Raw genomic sequence first — 27,887 nt, 5'->3', positions numbered from 1 at the left:
CGCCGTCCTCGGGCGCGGAGGGGCCGCGCGCTGCCCTGAGGCGGGCCCGGGCTCGAGCGGGGCCGCCGGGGCCGTAGGGGAGGGGAGGTTGGGCGGCCCGGGGCCAGCGGGGCCGGCACTCGGCCGCGCGCCGGGATTCCGTTGCCTCCGCCCGCCTGCGTGTCGGTGTGACTCGCCGGCCGCCGCCCCCTCAGCCCCGGCCCGGTGGCGCTGCGTCTCGGGGGACCCCTGGGCTGCGATCACTTCCCGGTGGCCGCCGCGCCGCCTTCTCCTCTCCCCGACCTGGCCGCGACCTTTGGCTCCCGGCCCCTGCCGTGCCGCGGCGACTCGGAGGGGCGAAGCCACCGGGGCCCCTGGCCCTGCCCTGCTCACCTGCGGCCCCTTCCTCCCTGCAGTGGCTTCCTGACAGCTTCGCCATGGAAGGCGGCGGTGGCGGCGGCGGTGGCGACGTGCCTTCGGCCAGCCGGGCAGGGGACGCGAAGACGGACGTTCCTGAGAAGGAAGGTGGGTCCTTCCTGCTGCCCGCTCTTGTCCAGGGAGCCCAGGAGAGGTGGAGATCGATTTAATGTTTCCTCGAGAACTTATTTATCCCTTCGTGGCTCATCCTGTGCTCTGCATTTATGAAACACATGGTGCCTGTCTTTATTTTGTTGTTGTTGTTTTCTTTCACCCTGAACCCCCCGCCCCCCCTTTTAAGTTCCCTCACAGCTGGGATTCTTATCAGTTTGTTTAGTGCAGTGTCCCCCCCCCCCCCCCCCCCCCCCCCCCCCCGTGCCCTAGAAATGTGCCTGATTGACACTTAGTGGGCTTTCAAACGTTCCTTGAATTGGTTGTTTTCTTTTTTGTTTGTCGCGGCGGGTTTCTGTTTGCTAAGACTTGTTTTTAGGATCTTTGAGACCATGTTAGCCAGTGAGCCTGGCCTGTAACTTTCCCTTGTTCAGCCTTTGTCTGGTGTGGGTGTCAAGGTGAGAGGACAGCCTAACACGGCCATACCCTGCCCTCTTTTCCTCTTAATTTGATGTCATTTTGTCCTTTGGTCCTCACAAAGCCCACATGAGGCAGTAGACTGGGTACCCAGGCGTTCCTAACACCTCCATTTGCAGAAATGGTCCTGGACACTTTGCAGATCCATCATTGTTCCTTCGTTGTATCTAGAAGGGTATTTGCTTCTGCCCCCCTGCCTCCGTCCTGGTGTGCCCTCCCTTTCAGATTTGCCCCTTCCAGGTGAATGCTGTGCCTCTTTGCTCCTTTGCGGGCTTCCCCCCTTCCCTCACCCTCCCTTGTTTCCTTGCTCTTTGCCCGTCCCTTAGATTACACTCATCATTGATACACACGTGTTACTTGATCTCACTTTCTCCACATCTCTGCTGCCTCTCCATGCCTGTGTTCCTCCTTCTGAGCCAAACTTCCAGAGCTTTCTAGTTTGTCCTGCTATTTTTCCTCCTTCCTTAGCCCCTCCAGTTCCGGCTTCTGTCCTCACCACTCCATTCAAGCTGCTTTCACCAGTCACTGAGGACTCTCCATGCTGCCAAACCTCTTGTCACTTTTCTGTCTTTGTTTAATCAGTCTCATTCGGCCTTCTTTTCTTTTGGAAACTTCCCTTGCTTGGCTTCCGAGGCACTCTTGGTTTTGCTTCTGCCTCCCTGGCTGAGCTATCTCTGTTTCTCTGCAGGCTTCTCCTCTCCCATCTTCTGAATCTGATCTTTCTCCAAGATCTGGTCTGGGATCTCTTTGTACTTTCGCCCTAGGGGCTGTCATCATTTCCATGACTTTCCAGCTCATCTGCTTTCTGGGGCGCCCTGTTTTGTCTTGCGCAGCCTCTCAGGGTTCTGGACTAGTGTGTTCCCCTGCCTGTTTGACATCTTCACTTGAATCCCTTGCACCTCAAACTCAACATGCTCCCTCCCAAGACTCCATTCTTAACCTGTTCTTTTCTGTCTTTTCCATCGGAGTAAATGGCCCCTCCATTTACCCATCCGTCCAACCTGAGAACCTCCCATGTTCACTCAATCACCATTTACTGCCATCTCCACTTCGGAGTGTGTCTTTGGTCCATCTACAGACTCTTTCCATCTCCATCCATATGCCACCACCTCGGTCTCAGCCACGTTATCTCACCTACCCCTACTTGTATAGTCTTCATTTTGGCCAATATATGCATTTATAACTTCTGTAGATACTGCCTGTTTCCCTACTGATACACTCTGCACAGCAGCAGTGTGACCTTTTGAAAACACAAGTTAGATTATAATGCCCTTCTACTTAAAGCCCTTCAATAACTTCCTGTCATACTGAGATACAATAAAACCTCCTTGCCTTGGCTTGCACACCCTCTGGGATCTGACCTGACCTATGTTTCCCCCTCTTCCAGCCACTCTGACTTTTGACCAGTTCCTCACACACCCACAGTTATTTTCTCAGAGATGTACCCCACCTCTGCGTTAGCCTCTCACCACACTGCCTGCAGAAACCAACCCCCACAGGTCTGCCTGACAGGGGGTGGACATGGCCTCTGGCAGATGATCAAGCGTTTGCAGAATGAACAAGTCAGCCAACCCAGGGCCACCTGGAGCCAGTTGCTGAGCCTGGAGGAGAAGACCACTTCTTTCACGGTCCAGGATCTTTCTTTCCATACCAAATGATTGGAACTTTCTGGAAGTGACCTATAAAACTGACTTCCTAGGCTCGATAAAAAGTGAACCGTCTCCCTCTCCTCTTTGTCTCTCAGTCACCTTCAGTTGCTTCCTTCAAGCACCATCGATGTCATCAGTCTCTTGGGTGTCCTTCCTCACATAACTTGTGCAAGTGCTAGCCAGTATGTGCACGGTGTCGACTGTGTCTCCCTTTTCATACAGCATACAGAGCCCCGCCCTGCATCTTGTGTTTTACGCTTAATTTATCTTGATGATTGTTGTGTATCAGCGTATAAAGAATGTTATTTTTTTATTGTACCTGTGAAGTGTGCCATCATGGGGATGTACTGTCATTTATTTCATCAGTTGTGGGTGAACATTTAGTTCGTGCCTGGTTTCTTGCTGTTATGGACGATGCTGCGATAAATGGCCGTCATGTACATGGTTGTTCGCATACCTTCCCAGAAGGACACGCTCATAGAAATAGACTTGTTGGGTGAGAGGGATGTTCACTTCTTATTTTGGTAGGTTTTGCCAGCTTACCCTCTAAAGCTGTGATCATTTACTTCCTGGCGGTACAGGAATTGTCCGTTTCCCTATAGCCTTGCCTACAGTTTATGAAACTTTTTGGTTTTTGACAATCGCAGAGTAAGTTCATTTTTAATTACTCTTGTTTTTGAGTGAAGCTGAACAACTTCTTATCATATATTTAAGAACGTTTTGTTTTATTTTCTGTGAATTTTATCTCTCGGTATCCTTTGTCTATTTGTTAGTTGTTTTCATAGCAATTTGTAGGCACTCTTTATAAATTAGCCCTTTGTGAAATGGTAACTTTGCTCATTGTGATTTTTCCATGCAGAGATGATTCATATTTTTATATATTTTAAGATCAATCTTTTATTTTATGGTTTCCAGTTTAGTGTCATAGTTAGACCTCCACACTCCCAGGTTATGAAACACTTTTCTCATGGTTTCTTCTTGTTCCTTTAGTGTTTCATTTTTTTCAATTAAGTAATCTTTGATTTATTTGGAATTTGTCCAGATATGGTGTGAGGATTGGAACAAACTTAATTTTTTTCCAGCGGATCGTGTGGCTTATCTCAATACCATTTATTGAATAGTGCACCTTCCCTTTTTATTTGACATGTGACTTTTGTGAGAAACTAAGTTTTCTTTATCTCCATCTTGCATATTTCTTGGTGTTTCTTAGTTGTGTTCATAGGTATTTTGTAGTTTTTGTTGCTACTGTAAATGAAGTCTTTTCTTCCATTGTATCTTCTAACTGGTCTTTGCAGATATAAAGGCTCTTGATTGCTGCGTACTAAGTTTGTCTTCAGTCATATTCTTTTTTCCTTTTATTATTTATGATAGTTTTCAGTTTTTTTCCTTGTGTCTATAATCATAGCATCTGTGCACCATGATAATCTCATCTCCACATTCTTTCCTTTGTCTAATTTTGTTGGTTAACGTGTCCAGAGCAACATTAAGAACTGGGGTGCTGGCCGGGCGCTGTGGCTCACGTCTGTAATCCTAGCTCTTGGGAGGCCGAGGCGGGCGGATTGCTCAAGGTCAGGAGTTCAAAACCAGCCTGAGCAAGAGCAAGACCCCGTCTCTACTATAAATAGAAAGAAATTAATTGGCCAACTGATATATATATATAAAATTAGCCGGGCATGGTGGCGCATGCCTGTAGTCCCAGCTACTCGGGAGGCTGAGGCAGAAGGATCGCTCAAGCCCAGGAGTTTGAGGTTGCTGTGAGCTAGGCTGACGCCACGGCACTCACTCTAGCCTGGACAACAAAGCGAGACTCTGTCTCAAAAAAAAAAAAAAAAAAAAAAAAAAAAAAGAACTGGGGTGCTTAGAGACTTCATTGCCTTGTGCCTGCCTTTAATGGGATTGCTTGTGTAGTTTCCAGTCCATACTGGCTTAAGGGTTAATTTACATGTAAATGGTAGTGCTGTTCATTAGTATTTCTATTTTTTTTTCCTTCTGGGTATGTGATAGAATTGTGCATCCTATCTACTTGAAAGTTAGGCTTGGCCTAATGAAACAAGAATGTGGTGATATGTGTCATTCTGGGTAGAAGTCTTCAAGAACCAGTGTGGAGTTTGCTCTCCCCTTCCTCCTGCCACAGAGAGCAGTCGTGTGCTCCCGATGGTGGAGGCCCCATCCATCTACCCGGGTTCTGGAGTGCCAAGGCCAGGGAGCAGGACCCCAGCCTGTGCTCAGCAAGTGTATAGTTCTGAGTGAGAAATATCTTTGTTGTTTTAAACCACTTGAGCTTTGTGGATTATGTATTACTTCAACATAAGTTAGCTGATCTTAACTGATATATAGTCCTGTCTTTTGAAGGAATAGTCCTGATATCCTCCCCCTGAACCTAATTTTGGCTTTTGGGTTGAAATGCATATTTCCTAATATGATAAAATATATTGCTATTATTAAGAGCCTTTAGGCCGGGCACAGTGGCTCACGCCTGTAATCCTAGCACTCTGGGAGGCCGAGGCGGGCGGATTGCTTGAGTTCAGGAGTTTGAAACCACCCTGAGCAAGAGCAAGACCCCGTCTCTACTATAAATGGAAACAAATTAATTGGCCAACTAAAAATATATACAAAAAATTGGCCGGGCATGGTGGCGTATGCCTGTAGTCCCAGCTACTCAGGATGCTGAGGCAGCAGGATTGCATGAGCCCAGGAGTTTAAGGTTGCTGTGAGCTAGGCTGACGCCACGGCACTCACTCTAGCCTGGACAACAAAGCGAGACTCTGCCTTAAAAAAAAAAAAAAAGAGCCTTTAAAATCAAGAATGTATATTGCATTTTATATGCTTCTTCAACATGCATGGAGACCATCATAGTTTTCTTTTTATGTCTAGTAATATAATTATATTGCTAGATTGTATAAAATTAAATAATCTAACAGTTCTGAAATGAAGTGAGCTTGGTCATAATATTTTTTTAATATGTTGCTGGATTCTCTGCTAATATTCATTCATGTTTAGAATTTTCATGTTGATATAAGTGAGGCTGGTCTATAGCTTTCTTTATTGAGCAAACTTTATGCTTGCATCATAAAAGTGAGTTGGAAGGTTTATTTTCCTATCCTCTGGAGAATTGTACGTAGAATTGGAATTGTTTGTTTTTTAAACGTTTGATAGAATTATCCTGTGAAACTACTGTGGACTTTGCTTTTTTAAAAGGATAGCTCTCTAATAAAGTTTTCCAGTTATTTTGTGATTTATTGAGCTATTAAAGTTTTTTTCCCTCTCATGGAGTCAGTTGTATAAATAAATAAATTTATATAATTTGAATACAAAAATAAATTCTATTTTTCTAGAAAATTATCCGTTTCAGCCAAGTTCTTAGGTTTATGCACATGGTGTTGACCAGACCAGCTTATGAATCTATTAATTCCCTCTTTCTGTGGGTATTTCTCTTTTATTTCTTTTGTGCATTTATGCTTTCTACCTTTTCCTTGATTAGGTAATTAGGCATATTTAATTGATTATGACTTAATTAAAATATTTTCAAATTTTATGATTCTGATAAGCATGCTGCATTGTTTATTAACATCAAATAAGGTATGATTTGTGAGAGTGCTGTATAAACTTTACAGCATAGAAATATTATTTCAGTGGATTTCAATAAATATTTGCTAAGTGTTTAGGCCTGTAGCTGGACATTGGAGAATTTGGGGAGTGTTAGACATTTGTAGTCTTGGGGGTACCTATAGTCTGGTTGTGGCCGTGGAAGGGTCAAGAGGTGTCTTAAGAGTCTAACGCAGTAGTAGAGGTCAGGTCCAGGTGCTGGGGGAACCTGGGGGGCTGGCCTGGGGTGGGAGCTGGAGAAGGAAGCAGTTGCCCCTGCAGAGAGACCCACGAACCCAGAGCCTGTGGCCTGTTAGAGAGTTGGGCTGATAGACAGGGCAGTGGTGGCCATGATACAAATTTGGATGGAGGGTATAGAGTGCAGTTTTATCTGGGGGTTCAGGAATGGCTCCCCAGAAGTGATGACAGTCAACAAATCCTTATTGAGTCCCTACTGTGCATTTGAATAATATTCAAATTCATTGTTGAAAGATGAATAGGTGTTTTGTAGCCTATAAGAGGGGAGTTTAATTCTAGGGGAGCTGAGACAGGTGGTCTTTTGAAAATGTTCTCTGTACCTGAAAATGACTTATCTCTTCTTGAAAAGCTAGTTGAATGATTCAGTGAATGCATTTTAGATTATATCTTAAAAGTAAGGACTTAAGCTTTTGGGGTGGCTTAGCAGGCATAGAATGGCTTCTGCAATTTTTAAAAAGAAAATAGAAAAAATAAGATAATTTAGTTTCCTCCATGAAAATATGACTAAATTAAAATAATGATAGATTACATTTTTGGAGGTGAAAATTTTACAATAGCTCTGATAGCTGTAGAGACTGGTAATATTTTTCTCTTTGTCAACCTCAGCGCTAAAATAACAGTGGATTTTTCCCCCCAGACATTCGTCTTTTGGCCGATGAAAAATTTGACTTTGATCTTTCGTTGTCTTCTTCAAGGTAAACAAATGAGTTTTCTTCTCTCAAATTGAGCATAACCACATTCAGTAGTCTTTCATTTAAATGCCATTTTATTAATTATTACAAATCCTTTTCTTTAAAAATAGTGCAAATGAAGATGATGAAGTGTTTTTTGGACCTGTTGGACATAAAGAAAGATGCATTGCTGCCAGCTTGGAATTAAATAATCAAATTACCGAGCAACCTGTCTTGCCAGTATCTGAAAGTTGCGTTACTTGGAGCCCTCTCGCTGGGGAGAAGTTTGTGGAAGTGTATAAAGAGGCACACTTATTGGCTCTGCGGATAGAAAGCAACAGCAGAAACAAAGTGGCCCAAGCTGCCCAGCCCACAGACCCCTGGAGCCAAGGCGTGGAACAATTTGTACAGGAATCAAAATTAAAAATAAGCCTCTTTGAGAAAGAAAAGGAAATGAAAAAAAGCCCCAAATCGCTTAAAAGGGAGACATATTACCTGTCAGACAGCCCCCTGATGGGACCGCCAACATCGGGCATGTGGCCTCCTGCGGGTGAGCCCCCACTGCTGGACTCATCCCTGGCCCCACCAAGTTCACCTGCCCAGACTGGCCTGGCCCCGATGCAGGGCCTGCTGCATCCTTCTCGGCCTTTGCCGGGGGAATCGAGTACTGCTCATCCTCCGAGTCCGGCAGTGACTCAGAGAAAAGTCACCAGCAAATTGCAGCTGCCCCGAGCTTCATCTGTTAGAGGAAGACACATCCACTTGGCCATGGAGAAGGTAGACACACCAAGCAGCAGAACATTTGCTTGGGGAGCTAGCCACTCCTTGCCTCTTAGCCCTCTCGGTTTACGCCCCCTCTTCCCCCATGGAAACACATAGGGAAAGACATGGAAATGTAGAAGCTCCAAGGACCCAGGAGCACAGGAATGCAAAGTCCCTGAAAGGCAGTCAGAAGGGGAGCTGATGCCTGGCGCTGTGGCTCACGCCTGTAATCCTAGCACTCTGGGAGGCTAAGGCGGGAGGATTGCTCAAGGTCAGGTGTTTGAAACCAGCCTGAGCAAGAGTGAGACCCCATCTCTACTATAAATAGAAAGAAATTAATTGGCCAACTAATATATTTAGAAAAAATTAGCCGGGCATGGTGGTACATGGCTATAGTCCCAGCTACTGGGGAAGGAGGATCACTTGAGCCCAGGAGTCTGAGGTTGCTGTGAGTTAGGCTGACGCCACGGCACTCACTCTAGCCTGGGCAACAAAGTAAGACCCTGTCTCAAAAAAAAAAAGAAGGGAAGCCGATTTTGGGGTGGCTTGGGCAGGGCTTTGATGGCTTAAAAATAGCTGTTCTTAAATTCTGTCTGAAATTCTTCCTTTTGCTTTGTTGCAACACTGGATGCACCCCCCATTAGGGATTTCATTTGCTTTAACAAACAACCTCATCCACAAATTCCACCTCCTCTGGGATGGCTGCTTGACTGTGACTTAGTTTATATTGCTTTCCTCCTGGGCATTAAAAGGAGGGGGCAGTTGACAGGTGTGCCTTTAGGGTACAGTAAGCCAGCTCTGGGAAACTGAGGGTCCTGGAGCTTGGTGGGTGACAGAAGAAGGGTGGATGTCGGACCACGGCCTGCTGCCAGGTTTGTCTGCCCTGGCTCTTGCTCGGAAGGGGAGTCCGCAGGGAGGCACGGCAGGGCAGGTTGGAGCCTTCCCAGCTCTGCTCCCTGCCTTGGGCCACAGTTAGAGAATGACATTTTGTGGGGGGCAGGGGAATGGGGTAGTTAGGAGGTTGGAGTAAATGCAAAATGCCCAGCAAGGGCCTAGAAAGTCCTTTTTCCCCTCCACAAGCCCATCTCTTGAACCACATGACCACCTCCTCTGATGAGCCCCAAAGTAAAGCGGGTTGAAAGTGCATCTGCCATGCAGAGCCCTTGACCGATAGGCATGCTGAGCCCCACCGATCTGAATAACGGGGAAGAGGAGGGCCTACCCTTCTGGTCAATACCATTTAGGATGTAAATCTCTAAAAGTGATGTTTCTAGAATGAGAGTGGGCTGGATCTTGCTGTGCATATCACACACGGACTTACAAAACATGTATTCAGACAGTGGAGTATTTTTGGCAATAAAAAGAAATGCAGTACTGATACATGCTGTCACGAGGATGGCACGTGAAAACATTATGCTCGGTGACAGAAGCCAGACACAAAAGGTCACATGTTATATGATTGAATTTATATGACGTGACGGTAATAGACAGATTACAGAGATGGAGTGGTCGAGTGTTTGCCTAGGGCCAGAGAGGTTGAGGATTGCTTCAGCACAGGAGTTTGAATCTACCCTGGGGAACACAGCAAGATCCTGTCTCTAAAACGTAAATAAAATGGTTCTGTAAAGCATGTCTCAATTTTAAAAATGCCAGGAAGGAAGAAAGTTAGTGCTGCATCTCTGCTACTATGAGTGCTTATTGTCATGACCTCATTAACTCTCCTGTTACAAGGGGTGATTTATGTAAGCGTGGATTAGTTCCATGAATGCCCTTGTCCCTAAATATGTCAGGAATTTATTCTTTGTTTGACTCTGCTGGCCAAAGAAAATGGCTTTTGGTGCTAGATCAAGAAGATTTATTGCAGTTGAGCAGCTTCTCTGGTAGAAGGATGACCGTTTAATGAATAAGTCCTTTCTGTACAGCATTTTAAAATTTGTGTAACTAGAACCAGCTTCCTCATTACCATCCTTAAATAAGGATCCCGATTGAGGAATAGCTTTAGAGGATCTCTCTCTGATTAATTATCTGTCTTGGTGTGATTTTACACTGTTTTTAATGAGGAAGGAAAATCCATCATCATTTTTGTCCACAGTGATTTGGTGGAGCAAGTGGGCTGCCCCGCTCCCCTCCGTCTAGGTGATGGATTGAGGAGCACGTGAGGCGTTCCAGAAGATAGATGGGGCCCGGCTTGCTCAAATTGCAGTCTTAGGATCTCTGTACGTTGTTGAAATCTATATAGTTCTCAATTTTTCAGCCCAAGAAAGAAGTACCAGCTAGTCCTTCCAGGACGAACATCCCCAATGGAAAGGAATGCCGCAGGGATGTGCCCCCTGACAGACCTGCTCTGGGTGCTGCCGGCCCAGCAGCCAGCGGAAGCCGCTTGGTCCAAGGCAAGCGATTGCTCCCTGTTCCTAACAAGGTGAGTTGGCCAGGGCTGCGGGACTTGTGATCAATGGGGGATAAAGTGATAGGTTTGGACACAAGTGATTTGTCTTTGATTAAAATCAACTTAGCCAGCCTGAGCAAGAGTGAGACCCCGTCTCTACTAAAAATAGAAAGAAATTAATTGGCCAACTAAAAATATATAGAAACAATTAGCCGGGCATGGTGGTGCATGCCTGTGGTCCCAGCTACTCGGGAGGCTGAGGCAGGAGGACCGCTTGAGTCCAGAAGTTTGAGGTTGCTGTGAGCTAAAGCTGACGCCATGGCACTCTACCCCGGGCAACAGAAGTGAGACTATCTCTCAAAAAAAAAAAAAAAAAAAATCAAGTTAGGACAGTTGAAAATATAGCTCATGAGAGGCAGCTTGGTGAAATGCCTGTATGGCAGTGCGTGTTGGGGGCTGGCCCCGCCACTGGGAGCCGTGTGGGTTGAGAAGAGGCACAGGCAAGCTCTCTGGTAGTCCATCTGTCTGTAATGGGGCTGCCCCGCTTCTCTCACGGGTCCTTGTGCAGATAACATGCGATGTTCATGTTTTGGAAACTGCAGAGAGATTACCATCCACACACATCTTCACCATTTAGTTTCTGGCATAGGTAGTCAGACAGAGCTCTGTGTGAGAGTCATTGGCACTCTTTGTTGAAATTGCCCACATCTGGGCCTTACAGCCACTGACTCAGTGGGTCTACCTTGGTGCCCCAAAGTCTGCATTTCAGCTAGTGCTTCCATGTGGTGCTCATGCAGGGCTTTGAAGACTTTGAGAAGTACTGCTTGCCTTTTTTCTTTAAATTCAAGATAATTACTAAATTATTAAAAATTACTTCAAACTCCTACTTTTGCAGAAATAAGTAGTGGATAAATAATGACATCTTTACTGATTTGGTTTTTTTTTTAATATTTTTTCTCAGCTGGGGCTGAAGAAGACCCTGTTAAAACCACCTGGTTGTGCTGGCAGTCTCACAAGGAAGTCGTCTTCCTCAGGGTCTGCTTCAAGTGGCGCGTCCAGTGCGTCTGCATTGCCAGCAGTAGGCAAAGGTGAGTGGCCAGCGTCTCGTGCTCACACCCACATCCAGCCAGGCTGGGCCTGGAACACTGCCCAGCGCCTTCTTCAGAAGCTGTTTTTTCAGAACGGCTTAGGCTCAGAAGGCATCCTGGAGGGCTTGCTCTGTCCTGTGGACTGTGCTGGACTCTAGTCAGGAAGAGAGTGTGTCACCTGCCCTCAGAGTGAGTTCCTCCCATGAAGGGACTCAGGTGGCTTCAGTCTGGGGGTACAAACAGACATATAATGTACATGTGTACCTAATGCCTGAGAACACAGGCACTTGGCCCAGCCTCATGTTAATGTCATCAGACACAGGTTTCAAAATAGGACTTGGCAGGGCACAGTGGCTCACGCTTGTAATCTCAGCATTTTGGGAGGCCAAGGGAGGAGGATCGAGTGAGACCAGGAGTTCAAAACCAGCCTGGGCAACATAGTAAGACTCTATCTCTACAAAAAATAAATAAATTAGCCAGGTACAGTGGTGTGCACCTATAGTTCCAGTTACTTGGGAGGCTTAGGCAGGAGGATCTCTTGAGCCCAAGAATTTGAGGCTGCAGTGAGCTATGATCACACCATTGCACTTGCACTCTAGCCTGGGCGATAGACTAGAGTAAGACCCTGTCTCTACAAAAGATAATAAGATAAAGATAAAATAGGACTGTTCCCAGATAATTTAGGGCATATCACTCCTATAACTACTGGATGTCTATTTATTAATAAATCCCCACTCCCAAACCTGTTTTAAGTTCAGGCTACATTGGAACCTCACCAGACCAATGCTGCCATCTAGTGGTGAAGGGAAGAAACCCCAGGAGGCTATAGGGAAAGGCCTTGCTTTCCTGCTGTTAAATCCTCTTCAAATTGTATTTGCTGTGTGCATTTTTACTATAGTCCAGGACAGTGTGGTGTGGACTTTGTTCACAAAATGTGTAATGTATGAGCTCTTGAATCTGACTTGGAATCCTCACTCTGCCACTCAGTGGTTAAGAAAAGTGTGTGTCCTGTCTACAAACAGGTGACATAGCTGCTGTGTGTTCCTGTGTGTTAGAAGCGCCGTGTAGAGTGCCTGGCATGTTCAATACATGGAAGCTCTTTAATGTTAATTAGCTGTTATGAGATGTATTTTGCTATATCCATCCTGTGTGTCAGCACCATTTTTGTTTACTGTTTTTGTATTTCTACCTCTGGTAAAGGTTGAAGCAGAAATTGAGTGGGTCTCCTAGTGTATGTATATTTGTCTATTGTACATAGTAGAGCCACCAGGGTCAGATAAGGTCTCGTATGAGGAAGAGCCTTGTAAAACTGTTGTGCACTGTGTAGATATAACTTGTGGCATTAGTTGTTCTCCTGAAGTTTTTCTTTAAGAATCTCTTATCAGATCACCTTATATACTGGGTACATTGGTAGCTCAGTATGCATTACCCTAGTTTATCTGCCATTCTATTTTTTTTTTTTTGGTGGGGGGAGACAGTCTCGCTCTTTTGCTCTGGCTAAAGTACAGTAGTGTCATTGTAGCTCAATGCAACCTCAAACTCCTGGGCTCAGGTGATCCTCCTGCCTCAGCCTCCCAAGTAGCTGGCACTACAGGTGCACACCACCATACCCCACTCATTTTCCTATTTTTTGTAGAGATGGGATCTTGTTCTTGCTCAGGCTGGTCTCAAACTCCTGAGCTCAAGTAATCTTCCCACCTCCGCCTCCCAGAATGCTAGGATTACAGGCATGAGCCTCCGTGCCTGGCCCAATTTTTCAATTTTTTTGTAGAGATGGGGTCTCAAACTCCTGACCTCAAGTGATCCTCCTGCCTCAGCCTCCCAAGTGCTAGGATTATAGGCATGAGCCACTGCATCTGGCCTGCTATTCTAAGTAGTGCTTATGATTAATACAACCCAATCTCCTTCTTGTACATTAAAGGAATCAACCAGTAATGATTGCATCTTTTTACCTTGTTCCCTGCCTACTTCTCTGACCAGACTGGTGGGGCATGTACTATCCACTTCCATTTGCTTAATGATAGTAGATTTCTGTTGTCAACATAATTAATGAAGAATTAATTAACATATGCCTGTGTACATTTGGCAATTGTGGTGAGAATTAGCACCTTAGAACACACTTAGCCAAGCTGCAAGTGGCCTGGGTTGTCCTGTGTTTGATGGTCTTGCCTGATGGGCATGCAGAGTATTGTTCTTATATGTTTAAGGTAGATTTGCCAAAGATAGCATAACCTTTGTGTGTTTAATAGCTTCATAATTTTAAAATACCTTGAGCTTAAGTGATAACCAGATTTTATGTGTATCATCTTCCAGCTAAATCAAGCGAATTTGCAAGCATGCCTGCAAACAGTTCCCAGCCTCTGTCAAGCAGCAGCAAGGCAGGCGCTGCAGGGGCGCCCTCCCAGCAAGCCAGGCGGGTGGATGTTGAGCTGGCCGCAGAGCAGCCCACAATGCCCCCTGCAGCTTCTCCCACCCAGCCCCAGACTCCAGAAGGCGGCGGCCTGGGCGTGGACTCTGATTCCATTTTGTCAAAATCTTCTCAACTGAATAAAACTAGAAGTATGAGAAGGCAAGATTCCTACCTAAATTCCAAGACAAAGGTTGTGCCTACTCCTACAAGTCAGTTTAAAATTCCCAAGTTTTCTATTGGTAAGTAATAAGTAATAGATACATTGTAATGTGTTTTTAAAATATCGAAGAAATTCCGTTTAAAGTTTTAAAAACATTATTCATTGTGGTGATGGTGGTTTCTTTGCTTTCTTTTCTCTGACAGCATGTAAAGCTGTGTCCCAATGTCCTTTCGCTTACACTGTTTTGGAGGAAGGTCACGGCAGTTCGCATTTTGTGTCCAGGTCCCTGCATGTGACATGTTGTTGCCCTTCGCCTTTATGGTTTTCTCTTTATCGTTATTTTCAGCAATTTGATTGTTATGTGATTTGATGCGGCTTTCTTTGTGTTAATCCTGCTTGGGATTTCTTGAACTTCTTTTGATCTGTAGATGAGTATTTTTCATCAAATCTGTGAAAAGTTGGCCATTATTTCTCCAGATTTTTTTTTCCTGTTTTTCATCTATTTCCTGGGGCTCCAAGCCCACATCTGTCAGAACTCCAGACATCTCGTGGGTCACTGAGGCTCTGTTCGGTTTCTTTTAGCCTTTTTCTTGGGCTTCAGTTTGGGGAGCTTCTAGTGTCATGTGTACGGGTTCACATACCTCTTCTTCTACGGTATCTAATCTGCTGTTAAGGCCATCCAGTTAATTTTTTGTTTCTAACATTATAGTTTTCCCTTATTTCTCCTCATGGCACTTCTGTTTTCTTTAAATCCTTGAAGATATTTGTAATAGTTGTTTTAAAATCTGATTTCTTCTAATTGCGTGTTCCTGTCATTGTGGGATCTGTTTCTGTTGACTACTTTTTCTGCTTGATTTTGATCCCATTTTCCTGTGTCTTTACATGCTTAGGAACTGTTTATTGACTATTGGATATTCTCAGTTTTACATTTTTGAATATCTGGATTTTGTTGTCTTTCTTTAAAGTGTTAACTTTGGTTTGACAGGAGTTAAATTATAGAACAATTTGATTTTTTCAAGACTTTTTAAGCTTTGAAGGGGCAGTTCTAGACTAGCCTTGCCCCTTGGGATGGTTTAGCCCTACTGCGAACACATAATCTGTTGGAGGTCCTGTGTTCGGCGAGGTCCCTGCACTCTGGCTGGTCAGAGGTGAGTGGTCTCAGCCCTGTGAGCTCTGCTCGTTGTTCTCCAGTGGTTGCTCTTGTCTCGACCTCAAGGAGTGTCACCTCTAGCTGTGTGCTGCTCAGTATTCAGCTGCAGACTGGAGAGAGTCCTCTCAGATTTCTAGATCTCTTCCTCCCGGTGTAGCTCCCTCCTTTCTGGTCCCTTGACATCAGATTCAAGCCACTGGAGCCTCCTGAGTCTGTCTCCAGTCAGTGAGACTGCTGTGGCTCGCTGCCTGCTGCCCCGTGTGGCATCTGGCAGGTAGTAGATGGGGGTTGGTAAAGGTTCAACAAAATAATCTAACAAGTTTGTGCAGTGCACAAGGTTGTGCAGAGTTAGCTCACAGGGGATCGTCTGGCCTCCCCTTATCTGCTTTCTAGGTGGCTTGGCTATTTTGCAGTTATCAGCATTGCTTGCCAGTACAGGTGGCCTTTAACTCCTGATAACCTTATTTTGAGTCCCTTCATATCAGAATGAGCTATTCTGTTGAGTGTCTTCCATGTGCTGGCCCTCTTAGGGACAAGGGAAATAATGATGAGAGATCCTGCTGTCATGGAATTTACGTTTAATAGGAAAAGGCATGAAATGTTATCAGATAAGTATGCTTTCAGATCACAGGTTTACTGGAGCAAATATAAGAGGATGGTGTCACATGGCTGGGTGTTGGGGAGGAGTTTGGGTGGAGTGGGCCCTGTGGCTGAGACGGCCAAGGGGTGACACTGAGCTGAGGTCTGAGCCGTGAGAGTGAGCAGCTGCGAGAAGCGCCGGAGAGTGGCGAGTGCAGAGGCGCTGAGGCAGAAAGGCACTGGGCAGTGCTAGGAGCAGGAGGCTGCAGTGGCAGGAATGTGGTTACGGTGGGGGTTACCCTGGCTTTAATCGGCTAGATGTTTTATTCCCTCTCACATGAGAGTCTAGGTAGCTATTCCAGAGCTGGTAGGCGCTCCTTGGTGTTAGATTTTGCTGGGCTGAACTTCTCTTCCTCATGGTCTAGTATGGCTGCACCAGCTCCAGCCCTCATACCTGCTAGCAGGGAGACAGATTAGGCGAAGAAGAATGAATCCCTGCCTCAGTCTCTGTCTTTCAAGGACACTCACTGTCACTTCCTTTATGTCAGTTGATCACCATATTTCCCTTTGTGGCATATCGGGATGTTGTTTTTGTTTTGCACCCAGCTAAACTGTCTTACTGGGAAGGAGAGGAGCATGAACAAAATCTAGCACCCTCAGCTGGGTTGGTGATTGAGGGAAGAATAAAAGGAGCTGCAGACATAGAGTCAGCCCGAGGCCAGTGCATGGGGCACCTTGTGACACCGGGTGGGTCCTGGCATGTGGTCCAAGTGCAAGAGGAAGGACTTTCGAGGGTCTTAAGCAGAGTGACATGACCTTTAAAAGATCCCTCCTCTGAGGGAAGAACAGACTCCCGGAGTAGGCGGGAAGCAGGGAGGGCCGCACGAGCCTCACCTGCCCCGAGTGGGGTTAGGCTGGTGGCAGGGGGAAGGCGAGGGGCTCTGGCCTGCCTGCCGAGCAGGGCGCCGCGTGGCGGTGCGGAGAGGATGTGAGCAGCCCTGGGGTTCCGGCAGGAGCAGCGGTGCTGCCTCTCACGGCAAAGGGAGGGATAGGAGCCAGGGGTGGGGGGAGCAGTCTACAGCCCCACTGTGGACTTGCTGAGTGTGGGTGGCCACCTGGGCCGCAGCTGGGATGTCAAACTGGCAGTCAAGCTCAGAGGAGAAGTCACAGCTGGAGAGTTAAGTTTGGGTTTCAACAGCAGAGAGCTGAGCTGTTTGCAGAAACGGGAGCTCCAATAGGCTGGGCTCTTTGGGGGCACCTCATGGCCCAGGCCACATAGAGAGTTTGCTTCCTTCCTGTGCAAGTGCCTAAAGCCGGGACGTGCCTCTGCCACCTTTCTTCTGACCGTATTTGCACAGTTGTTGGCTGGTCCTCCTGGCTGTCGGGCTGCTTGATGCCACAGGACTTCTAATCCGAGTCCCCGTTGGCTTCCCCCTCTGCCAGACTGTCTTCCATGGCTCCTGAGGCACCTCTAAAATGTGCATTTTACCTTCAGCAGGCTGTCCCTCCTTTCTTTGCAATAGTAGGGACAGGGCTGTCTCTTGCACACATTCTGTCATTCATCATGGGTCAAAACTGGCCCCACAAACTCAGTACCGGCAGAAGGGCAGGCCCCAGTGAGCAGCCACACTGCTGGGAACACGAGGCTCTGGGAGATGGTGGCAGGTGCACTGGGTGGCTGAGAGCACCAGCAGTGTGTTGCACCCTGTCATCATCTATGACACTGGCTGTCACTGTGGAGGAGAGGCTGAAGTCTGGGGGCGACATGGACGGTGCCCTGTGATGGAGCCTTTTTTATATGCACTTGCTTAAAATATTCCCAAGACAAGCATCATTATTTGTAAAATAGTCCAGTGACAGATAGTGTTACTTATTTTGACTCTACTGCCTGGGGTCATACAAAGCATTGAGACCTGGAATGACTCTGGACTTTGCCTCTACAGTATTAGATGCTACAGTAGAGTAGCACCTTAGACATTTTGGGAGGAAATGATTTCAGCCTGGGATTCTGTGCTCAGACTGACCCTGGGTCAGTTGTGAGGGTGTAATAAAGAGACTTTAATACATAAAGTTTGATGAAAATCATGACCTGTCCATGCCACCTTTGGGAGCTGCTGGAGAACATGCTCCACCCAGACGGAGCGAGAAAACATGAAGGAGAAAGAGAGGGGTCCGTGAGAGAGGGAGCAACACTGCAGGCAGAGCTTAGGTCTCAGAGGAGACCTCCGTGGACACAGGGCCAGTGACCCGAGAGGAGTGACTGTTATGGGACAGTGTACTCACAGACCCCCACTCTCCAAGATAAAAGAAACAAACCAAAAGGAGGTGGGGAAGCATGGGAGACATTCAGCAGGGGTGGCTGCAGCCTGGTCGGGGCTGGGGAGGGGAGGGACGGCTTCCTGGCTCCTGTAGCAGGTGGGGTGCCCAGTGGGTGCAGAAGGGGCAGCGCGTGTGATTTAGACATGAGCAGGTGAAACCGCAAGAAACCACTGGCAAGTTGGAAGCAGGGGTGGGTGTAGCAGGAGTCTTGTCTTGTCTCCTAAAGTTTTACCCTTCAGTTTTAAAAACTGTGTGCACGAATCACTTTAAGAGAGGTAATTTAAAAAGAATAAGAGAGGGGAAACAGACAAGCAACTGCAGGTAGCTCTTTGGAGAAAATAAGGGTTTGAAAAGGGGCAGGGACATGAGACAGGAGCCTGGGGGGCAGGGGGCAGGCATGGATTTGTTCAGGACGAGAGGGCCAGGACAGGGCGCCTGCAGAGCAGCAGCTCAGGCCTCCCTGCCTCCTTGGAGCACCTGCTGAGGAGGAGTCTCTGCTCCTGGCCCCACCCTTTCCCTTCTGTGCTGGGGTGAGGTGTCTGGGGACAGCCTCCTTCCTGGCAGCTTCTAAGACATAGCAAGATGTTGCAGGCGTCCTGGCGCCTGGGCTTCGGGCCCAGGTACATGTGGCTGATGCTCAAGCTGCCACTGGGACATGCTTCCTCGTGAGCCAGCCCACTGGAGCCAGTGTTGTGTGGGGACGGGGGTGAGCTGGACGTCTAGGGGCTGGGCTGGCCTTGACCCGAGGGTGCTGGTGAAGCCCTGAGCCAGCCCTCGTCACCTTGTGAGTACCAGGTGAGATCCTACAAGCAGAAATGCCTTGTCAATTGTAAAATGGCACCCCCACACGTAACGTGTTGTTATTATCCCAGTGGTGGCATGGTTCAGGGAAGTGAAGGCATTTGTGGGCTTTGTTGAGCTTGCCTGGGAATCTAACTGCATTGTGGTGTCATTTCTGTGGGCGAGTGTCTAGTGTGTGCAGGTGGCCATCTGACAAGTAGACTTTGTTCAGTATGAGCCTTCTGCAGCGTCATGCTCGCTCCTGTGCAGGGTTTGCGGCCAGGGTCGGGCAGGGGCATGAAAATGGCTCTCTTTCTTCTGCATCCACTGGCTGGGGTCCCCAGGTAAGGGGATGGGCCCCTTGCTCGCCTGCCTCTGGCGGGTTTCCCTGCAGAGACTGGTCTGACCTTCCGCCTGCACCTCCTAGTGCCCTGTGCACGCCAAGCTGGGAAAGGGAGATGTTTGAAGGACAGTTGCCCATTTGGTGACAGTTGCCCAGAGGATAGATCTGCCCCTGCCTCTGTGTCTGACTGACCGCACACACTTCCCTCCCTGCCTCAGGTGACTCCCCAGACAGCGTGACGCCGAGGTTCTCCCGGGCTCAACGGCCGCAGTCGTGCACATCGCTTGGCAGGTAATTGGCTTCGCTCGGCTTCCTTTCTTTTTGTTACTGTGAGAACGACCCATGTATGATATCTGCTGACTGCCCAAGTGCTGTGGGGCACGTGGTGGCCTGCACCTGGCCTCAGCATCAGCCTCGTGGGTGCGGACTGAGCGGAGGTGTGTGAGCCACTTGTATACCCACCGCAGACCTGAAACCCTGAGACTGGGGTGGCTGTCACCTCAGCTGCGTGGGCAACAGGAGACCTTGTCACAGGGGCCACAGCAGGAGCCCCTTCGGTGCTGCTCCAGCTGCCCAGCGCCCGGGAGGTTCCCTGTTGGTTGGTCTGGGGCGGAGCCCAGCGTCAGGGTTTTCTAAAACCTCCCAGAGGCTCTGGTTTGTGCTGAGGTTGGAGACCACTGGCGCCTGCGTTGTTCAGACTTGGATTTGGATGACAGCCCCAACCCCGCTTCCTGGTCTGTGGTCTAGCGCAAGTTCCTGAACGCCCCTGCTCTGTTTCCACGTCTGTCAGGTGGGGATGGCCCCAGGCTCAGCACTGCAGACACTGCGCCAGTGAGAGGACGCGCACACGTGCAGTGCGACACGGGCTGCCCAGGCCAGGGCGGAAGTCACTCGGACAGCAGCCCCGCCCCAGCTCGCTACTGTCCCTCCTTCACTGTCCTTACAGCCACTCGCTGAGGCCCAGCCCAGCACAGCTCTGTGTCCTGGGCATGGCAGAGGAGACTTCATGCTCATGCTCCTTGGCCTTGGAGCTCCTGCACCTCCGTGTCTCCTGCGTGGAGCAGGGTGGGGGGCAGCAGGGATGCTTAGACCCCCTGGACTCACAGCTGCAGGGTTGGGGGCCTGGCATCCGCATGTGGCCAGGCTGGGGCACTGCTCTGGACCTTGCTAGGTGGGGTGGGCAGAATAAGCCTGGGCAGGACACCAGAGAGGGCGCTACTGGCTCCACCTCAGTCTAGCTTGGGGACATCCATGAGGCTGATTTCCTCCTGTGTGAGCTCAGCACAGGGTCCATGGGGTCAGATCTGAGACATGCTGCAAGAACTTCCCTCTCACACATGGTTAAGACCAAAGGACACAGCCAGACAGTCACTACTGTTAATACCTCACCTCTCAGTGCCTCAGTTTTTCCCCACCTTGCCTGGGTTACTTTGAGGATTACATTTGTTGGTATTTTTATTTATTTCCACTGGAATTTGTGGTGGAGCTGCCAGAACTTGGCAGTAAAGGAAGTAAGGTGGTGATTCCAGAACTTTGCAGAGAGCAGAAGCTCGATTTGGTAGTGCCCCTCCCCTGCCAGTGCTCCTTGGGTGTCCTCTTTTCCAGTTGATGTTAATTAAGGTTTGTTTTCAGATTCCTTTTAAAGAACATGACAATTGTCCAGATAGAATAAATAACTATGTCATCCTCAGACCTCTGTGGGTTCCATGTCGGCAGTGTGTCCTTGACTTGTTTTATTTTAAAATCATTTCCTAGTCCTTTTGGGCTACTAAAGCGAAAGTACCCTGGGCTGGGTGCCTTAAACAGCAAACCTCTGTTTCTCGCAGTTCTGGAGGCTGGAAGCCCACGATCACGTCACCAGCAGATTTGGTGTCTGGGGAGGGCCTGATTTGCAGATGGTGCCTTCTCTCTGTCCTCACATAGGGACGGGGCAAGGCAGCTCTCTGGGCCTCTGTCATAAGGGCACTAGTCTCACTCATGAGGGCTCTGCCCCCATGACTAATCACCTCCCAAAGGCCCCCCCCTCCTAAGACCACCTCCTTGGGGGTAAAGATGCCAGCATGCAGATTTGAGGGGCACAAGCATTGAGACCACCAGGCAGATAACAATGGACTTGGCTTCCTTCTTTATCACAAGGAAAGCAACAGGCGGGCAAGACACGCTGGTAGTCAAGGCCACAGGTACTGCCAGAGATGTGAGACGTGTGAGAACTAAGCACCAAGGGCCTTGCTTTACTCATTTGTGTTCACGTTGGATTCAGACGACCTTAAACTTGGGAACAAATGGCATGTGGGGAGACCTGCTTGTCTGTCCACCACCCAGCAGACACTGCTGTGGGCCTGGACTTCCTTATGGAACTATTTACGATATCATCGAAAGGTGATTCTTCAGGTCTCTTCTGAACCTCCGTGAAGTGAGTTTTAACGGTACCATCTGTAAAGTGCAATCACGTTTGAGCGATTGTCTTTTAGTCACCTGTAAGGAAAGAGCGGGTGAAGGCATTTCTCTCTGGGGTGCCTGGAGCTGGTGCCAGGGCTTCACGCGGGATGGCAGCAGCTGAGCCCTGCCCACGTCGGAGCCCTCCTCAGAGAACAGAGCTCGCCCAGAGGGCGCTGGCTTGAATCTTTTATGTTGAAACCAAAAGACTTGACATTACATTAGCACATTGACTGAATAATTAGATTTTATTTTTCTTAGGTCATCTTTCCTTAAGACTCCGATTTTGTCTCTGCCAGGGTCATCGTCCATAGCACTCCCGCTAGACATTCATCAGAGACAGCCGCACCCACCCTGCTGAGCAGCATAGGGACACCCCTGAGTACAAGACGGGGGTCAGCACTGCCCACGCCTGCCAGCCGACGTCTCTCCAGCCTCCCCCTGAGGGCCCCTAAAACCATGCCCAGGGCTGTGGCTTCTCCCCTGCCTGTGTGTGCTCGGCGACTGTCCTCTGAGCCCCGGAAAAAATCTGCAGTGAGGTAAGAGTTAAAGGTTGCAATAACTGTGTCTCAAATGCGCAAAACCGCGAGAGTATTTTTGTGCTATTTAGGGGAGTATTTAGGAAGGCAGTATAGTCGCTTGTCGGGGAACAACTGGGCTGATCTCGCCTCCCCTTCTCAGCAGTGGAAAGGAAAGGAGGCCACCTGCTTGCTGCTTTGTCACTTTCCTCACCCCACATCCCAGGCAAACGGGGGAGAAGGCCTTGCCCTGCGCACAGCGTCTGAGTGGTGAGGGCCGTTGGAGCAGCCCTTCAGGCAGAGCTGCGCAGGGAGAAGCACTTGCCGCAGGGGCTCTTAGATCACTGCCGTTCTTGCAGCTGGGTCCTAGAGTCTCTCAGCAGGGGTGACAATACCCGCTCACCCCACCTTGTCTCCAGCTCTCTCTGCTGCAGCACTGCCACGTGTCTCCCCGCCGGGTGGCAGCAAGCTGGGCCCTGCTGTCCTCTCTGCGTAGAATGTGCTTCCTGGTGGAGCTGTGTCTTCCTTGTCATTGAAGTCGGGGTCCAGGGGCCAACCCCAGAGAGCTTTCTGGGAAATCCTGTGTAGAACAGCCCCACCTCCCCACCCAAGCCCTCCGTCCCTTTCCCCGGCTTTGCCTTTCCTGAGCAGTTCTCCTGCCCTCGCCGCCCGGATGCGGATTGCGTGTGTGTTTGTCCACTGGACACCCAGCAGGCCCCTCCCCCAGCGTGGGAGCCTCCTGAGAGCTGGGACCTTCTGTCAGGGTCTTCTGTCACCCCAAATTCCCAGAGCTGAGAACGAGGCCCAGGTACACAGTAGGTGCTCAAGAAATGTGTATACGAGCAATGCCCCAGGTAGAACATGCTGGGCCCTGGCTTCTGCAGTTTTTCTGTGACGGACATTGAACGGGCAAAGCACTGGGCTTTCTGTGCTCTTACTGCGTCATGGCAGAGCTTGGGGGAAGGCTGGGGCTTTTGGGGAACGTGGGGCCCTTGGACTGACTTTTGTCCACTTTTCATTCCAGTCCTATCAGGCCTTGGACCCTGCGGCGCCTGGGGGAGCATGTGGGCGAGGCTGCCCTGTGGGGGTGGGCAAGGGCAGGGTGGGAGCCCCGACAGCTACGGCTGTTTATGACTAGGCCGTGTGTCCCTGGCCCCCAAGAGGCCACTGGAGACTTTAGTGGGTGGGCATTGCCCTCTCGCGTACCCTTGAGGACTTGAGGGCAGCAGCGCACAGGGGACTCCTCTATGTGCCCTGCCCCGTGTGGAGGCTGCCAGCCACATGTGGCCACTTAAATTTTAATTAAAATTAAATAAAATATGAGAGTCAGCTCCTTAAGTTGCACTTGCCACATTTCAAATGCTCAGTTGCCACATGTGGCCAGTGACTGCCATCCTGGACATTTCCACCACTGCAAAAAGTGCTGTGGATAGTGCTGTACCGGGGCCTGACTCAGCAGGGGCTGCTCCTGCCCCCAGGAGGGCGGCAGCGTTCTTTGTCCTGTCAGCTGTGGTCCGTGCTATGGACAGTGCTGTTCTAGGGGCCTGACTCAGCAGGGGCTGCTCCTGCCCCGGGGAGGGTGACAGCGTTCTGCGTCCTGTCAGCTGTGGTCCGGCCACACCCTGGGCTGAGGCTGAGGAGCTCCCCATGCAGCCCTCTTGCCCCCAGATGGCAGTGGGGAGAGGTGAGCAAAAGAGAGAAAATTGCGGTGAGAAAATAGGCATGAACATACAGCGAGGAAAAATTAAAAGTATTGTAAGGAAATACTGCCTATAATTCTCTGATAATCAATTTGAAAGCCTAATGAAATGACTTCTTAAAATTTATAAGTTATCTGAACTGACCCCAAGAAACATGAATTAAGCCATAGTTAGAGCTTAGGTGGTTAAAGATTGAAAAAGGCACTTGGCTAAAATGAGGTCACAGTGGAGTTGTGTGTAACCCTTAACATCATTATGATTTTTAAAGTTAACTAGTTCAGGCTATGCATTAACAAAGGTGGAAAGTTCCTTCTTTTTTTTTTTTTTTTTTTGAGACAGTCTTGCTTTGTTGCCTGGGCTAGAGTGAGTGCCATGGCATCAGCCTAGCTCACAGCAACCTCAAACTCTTGGACTCAAGCAATCCTGCTGCCTCAGCCTCCCGAGTAGCTGGGACTACAGGCCCGTGCCACCATGCCCGGCTAATTTTTTTTCTATTTATTTTTAGCTGTCCAATTAATTTCTTTTCTATTTATAGTAGAGATGTGGTCTCGCTCTTGCTCAGGCTGGTTTCAAACTCCTGACCTCGAGCAATCCGCCCGCCTCGGCCTCCCAGAGTGCTGGGATTACAGGCGTGAGCCACTGTGCCCGGCCTCTTTTTTTTTCTTTGAGACAGAGTCTTGCTCTGTCCTGTGGGCTAGAGTGCAGTGGTGTGATCACAGCTTACTGCAGCCTCAAACTCTTGGGCTCAAGCGATCCTCCTGCCTCAGCCTCCTGAGTGCTAGGATTGCCTGTGTGAGCTGCCCTCTCAGCCCTCACTTCATCTTTATAGCCAAATACGATAGGTAGTGTAACACCTAAAAGAGAAGACTGTAGGCTGATTTCCCTTATAAATATAAATATTTTTTTAAAAAACACAAATAAATGATCATCTATCTGGAGGAAAATTAAATCTAAGCCAACTTACACCATAGAGAAATAAATTCCAGATGACTTAGAGACTTAAAGTTACAAGAAGAACTGGGAGACTTGTGTGCACAAGTTTAGGGCAGGAGACATGGTGGATCACGGCTGAAAACCCTAGGGGTGAGAAAGGATAGCTGTGCTCACCTGTGGAGATATTAAAGTCTTCTGTGTCCATTTTTGGCTACAGTGACCATGAATGAAGTCAATAAACAAATGGTGGACTGTAAAACCACCTAACAGGCAGAGGATGTGAGTAAGCTCAGATGGTCCATGACATCGGAGGAGATAGCGGCCTCACTGCTGTTAGGGAAATGCCCGGTGTAATAACTGGGTGGCAGCTCTCTGTGGACGAGTGGGGAGAGGCAGCCTAGAGCACTGCTAATAGAAATGTGCATGGTGATCGTATGTTTTAGAGAGCAGTTTGTCAACATGTCTAAATTTAATTACACATGACTCTGACCCCAGGATCCTAGCAGAGGTGTGAGACCGCAGTTCGAGTGTACAGAGATGTTCATGGCAGCAGAGCCTGGAAGTTAATGACTGTGAGAACCACGAGTTAGCGTTGTACCAGTAACTTGGATGGATTTCTGAGAGGAATCCTTGCAAAAGAGTGTAACAAATGTTCCCATTTTTACAAAAGAAATAGTGGCCGAGACACAAAATCCTGTGTGTGTGTTTTAAAAATACACAGTATTTATAAATTACATATCCTTATGCATTTTGTATGTTTGTCTATCCACCACCAGTAGTTATTGACCACGCATGTCCCTATTTAGTTCTGTGAGAATAGAGAAGTCTCTGGCATAAAAGGAAGCCAGGTGTGTGTCACGAGGGGAGAGGACGGGCTCGGAACAGTGAAGAGAAAGTGAGAAAAAAGCTGCACTAAAAACACAAACGAGGCCCAGTGTGTAATAGTTTGGAATGTGTGTTCATATATCGTGTATGTTCGTAAGTATAAATACAGAGAAAATTCTGTTTCAGATTGTTGTGAAACTTTTAAAATATTCAAAAAGAAGATATTCTGTTTTAATTTATGGACCCTGCTGCTTTCCTTGATTTCCTCCTGGGAATCAGTTCCACGTGGACAGGTGTTAGAGGTGGCAGACAAGCCTGGCCACGCTCGCGTCACTGTCCAGCGGGAGATGAGTGTCCGAGGGTGTGAGTTGTGCCACAGAGTGCAGGGCCAGCGCCATGCAGCTGTCACCAGGGCTTCAGACCTGCCCGGGCGCCAAGGGAGCTGCCAGGGCGGGTCCGGATGGGCTGGAGCTGATGTGGCTGCAGGGGGCGCCTGCGTGTGGTCTTTGCTCCTTTTCAAGACACTGCAGAAATCCCTCAGCCCGCCTTTTATACGCAGGAGACTTGGGGCTGAGGGTGAAGAGGGTGGTGGCTTTGCTGACGTGCTGGCACCAGGGCCAGGTCACAGGACGTTTATCCAAATCGACCTGCTTCCTGAGCCATGCCAAATAAATGAGCATTTTGGAGAAATTTCCTTATAAGATTTTTTTTTTCCCTCCCACAGAACTGACCCAACAAGGGAAGGCAACAGAGAGGTTGATGCCAGGCAGGCAGACTTGTCACCCGATGGAAGTTATTCTCCTCCATCCAGTGTCCCTCAGGCACTTAACTTTTCTCCAGAAAAAAGTGATTTTACTTTTTCAAAAAGCATCACCACGGAAGCAGCTCTGGATGAAGCAAAGCCAAGTGCAGCGCCCACCCTGAGTGAGGTAGGCTGAAGCAGACCAGGCTTGCCTGTGTTTCCTGCGGCCAGTGGGCACTGCTCTGGGAGCTGCGTGGTAACTCAAGGACAGTGGCTGGCAGGGTTCCCTACAGCACTTAGTTCTGTGATGCTGGGCCTCCAATGCTGGCTGACCCAAGGAGAGGCAGTCAGGACTTCCAGATCTCTGGAAGGTTAAAAAAGCATCACCTTTTCCCATATATTTCACAGAGACAAGGGTCAGGGGTCGGGAAGAGGGAGGTAGGTAGCAGGTGAGTTGGCTGCTGGTGGGTGGGTTGTGGACAAGGAGGCTGGCAGTGACTAGGGGAGAGGCCTCCTCCTGCCAAGTGCCGGGCCCAGCCCTCCTACCTTGGGTTTCCAAACCATCAGACCACTCAGGGACATAAGCACTGCAGATTTTTCCAAGATGGTTGGCAAGAAGATGCTAGAGTCTCCTTCCCATCTTGTGTTCCTGTCTAGGCTCTTGTAGATATCACTCTGGACCCGCTGACCACCACTCCCAGCGCTGAGCCCATACCCCTCGTTGACGTCCCTCTCATCGACTTGGGCAGCACCCCCGACGCAAGTGGGCCTGTGGGGCCTGAGAGCAGACCTCTGATCGACCTCATGATGAACACTCCAGACATGGGTAGAAACGTCCTGGCAAAACCCTTACAAGCAGTAGGGCAGGTGAGAGGCGGCAGGTGGCCTGTGCTGACTTGCCTGGGCTCAAGGGATCCTCCTGCCTTGGCCTACCAAAGTGCTGGGATCACAGGTGTGAGCCAGTGTACCCAGCCCTTAGAGATTCCTTTTACATGCATCTGAGCCAGGTTTACTGATTGTTTTTATGGTACCGAGCCCCAGGTGGCGTTGGCTCCCGGGTAGCCCCGGCTTTAAGGTTGGGCAGCTGTGACTGGGCAGGGCCACCTTGGCTGCGCCTGGGCTCACCGTCTCCTCTCTGCTCTCTTGCAGCTCATAGACCTGGGCTCGCCTCTGATCCAGCTGAGTCCTGAGGCCAACAAGGAAAACGTGGAGTCACCGCTTCTCAAGTTCTGAGTAGGACAAAACCCTTGCCTTCTCCTCTTTGTTAAAAGAACAGCTAGTCTTAAAGTGGTTTGCAACCCCTCTAAACATATTTTAGTAGACATTTTATTTGAAAAGGGATAAAACCATAAATACATTCACTGTGTCTGGAGCAGGGGGCTGCGGTGTTGGGGCTCAGTGCCAACCCCTGAGGTCTCCACCACCCACAGTCCCCCTCTGCCCTGCCTGTCACTGGGCTGGATCACAAAGCTGAAGTCACTCTACATGAAAAACCTTGTTTTGAATCTTTTGTATATAAAATGGCAAGTGACTATTTTTAAAGTTAAGTGTATATGAAAAGTTAAATATTCTAGATTTAAATGAAATTGTAAAATAAATGGAAGTATAT

General features: G+C 48.7%; 1 protein-coding gene across 1 annotated transcript; it reads left to right on the top strand.

Moving 5' to 3' along the window:
- The first annotated feature begins 31 nt into the window (after nucleotides 1-31).
- GTSE1 (G2 and S-phase expressed 1) lies at nucleotides 32-27,887 on the top strand. Its single transcript, XM_012757024.3, has 11 exons — nucleotides 32-504; nucleotides 7,114-7,171; nucleotides 7,279-7,924; nucleotides 10,164-10,328; nucleotides 11,257-11,383; nucleotides 13,697-14,032; nucleotides 19,343-19,415; nucleotides 21,860-22,099; nucleotides 26,261-26,465; nucleotides 26,936-27,145; nucleotides 27,428-27,887. The coding sequence occupies exons 1-11, from the start codon at nucleotides 417-419 to the stop codon at nucleotides 27,509-27,511; spliced, it is 2,232 nt and encodes a 743-aa protein (XP_012612478.2). The 5' UTR covers nucleotides 32-416; the 3' UTR covers nucleotides 27,512-27,887.

This window comes from Microcebus murinus, chromosome 10 (genome assembly GCF_040939455.1).
Source record: "Microcebus murinus isolate Inina chromosome 10, M.murinus_Inina_mat1.0, whole genome shotgun sequence".
NCBI classification, from domain to species: Eukaryota; Metazoa; Chordata; class Mammalia; order Primates; family Cheirogaleidae; genus Microcebus; species Microcebus murinus.
This window is presented reverse-complemented; position numbering and strand designations above follow the sequence as displayed.

What these genes read in the sequence shown, in the direction of transcription:
- GTSE1 (XM_012757024.3), top strand. Translation starts at nt 417, where the DNA reads ATGGAAGGCGGCGGTGGCGGCGGCGGTGGCGACGTGCCTTCGGCCAGC. An exon ending in CGGAAAAAATCTGCAGTGAG is followed by an intron (nt 22,100 to 26,260) that starts GTAAGAGTTAAA and finishes TCCCTCCCACAG; the next exon opens with AACTGACCCAACAAGGGAAG. An exon ending in CAGCGCCCACCCTGAGTGAG is followed by an intron (nt 26,466 to 26,935) that starts GTAGGCTGAAGC and finishes GTTCCTGTCTAG; the next exon opens with GCTCTTGTAGATATCACTCT.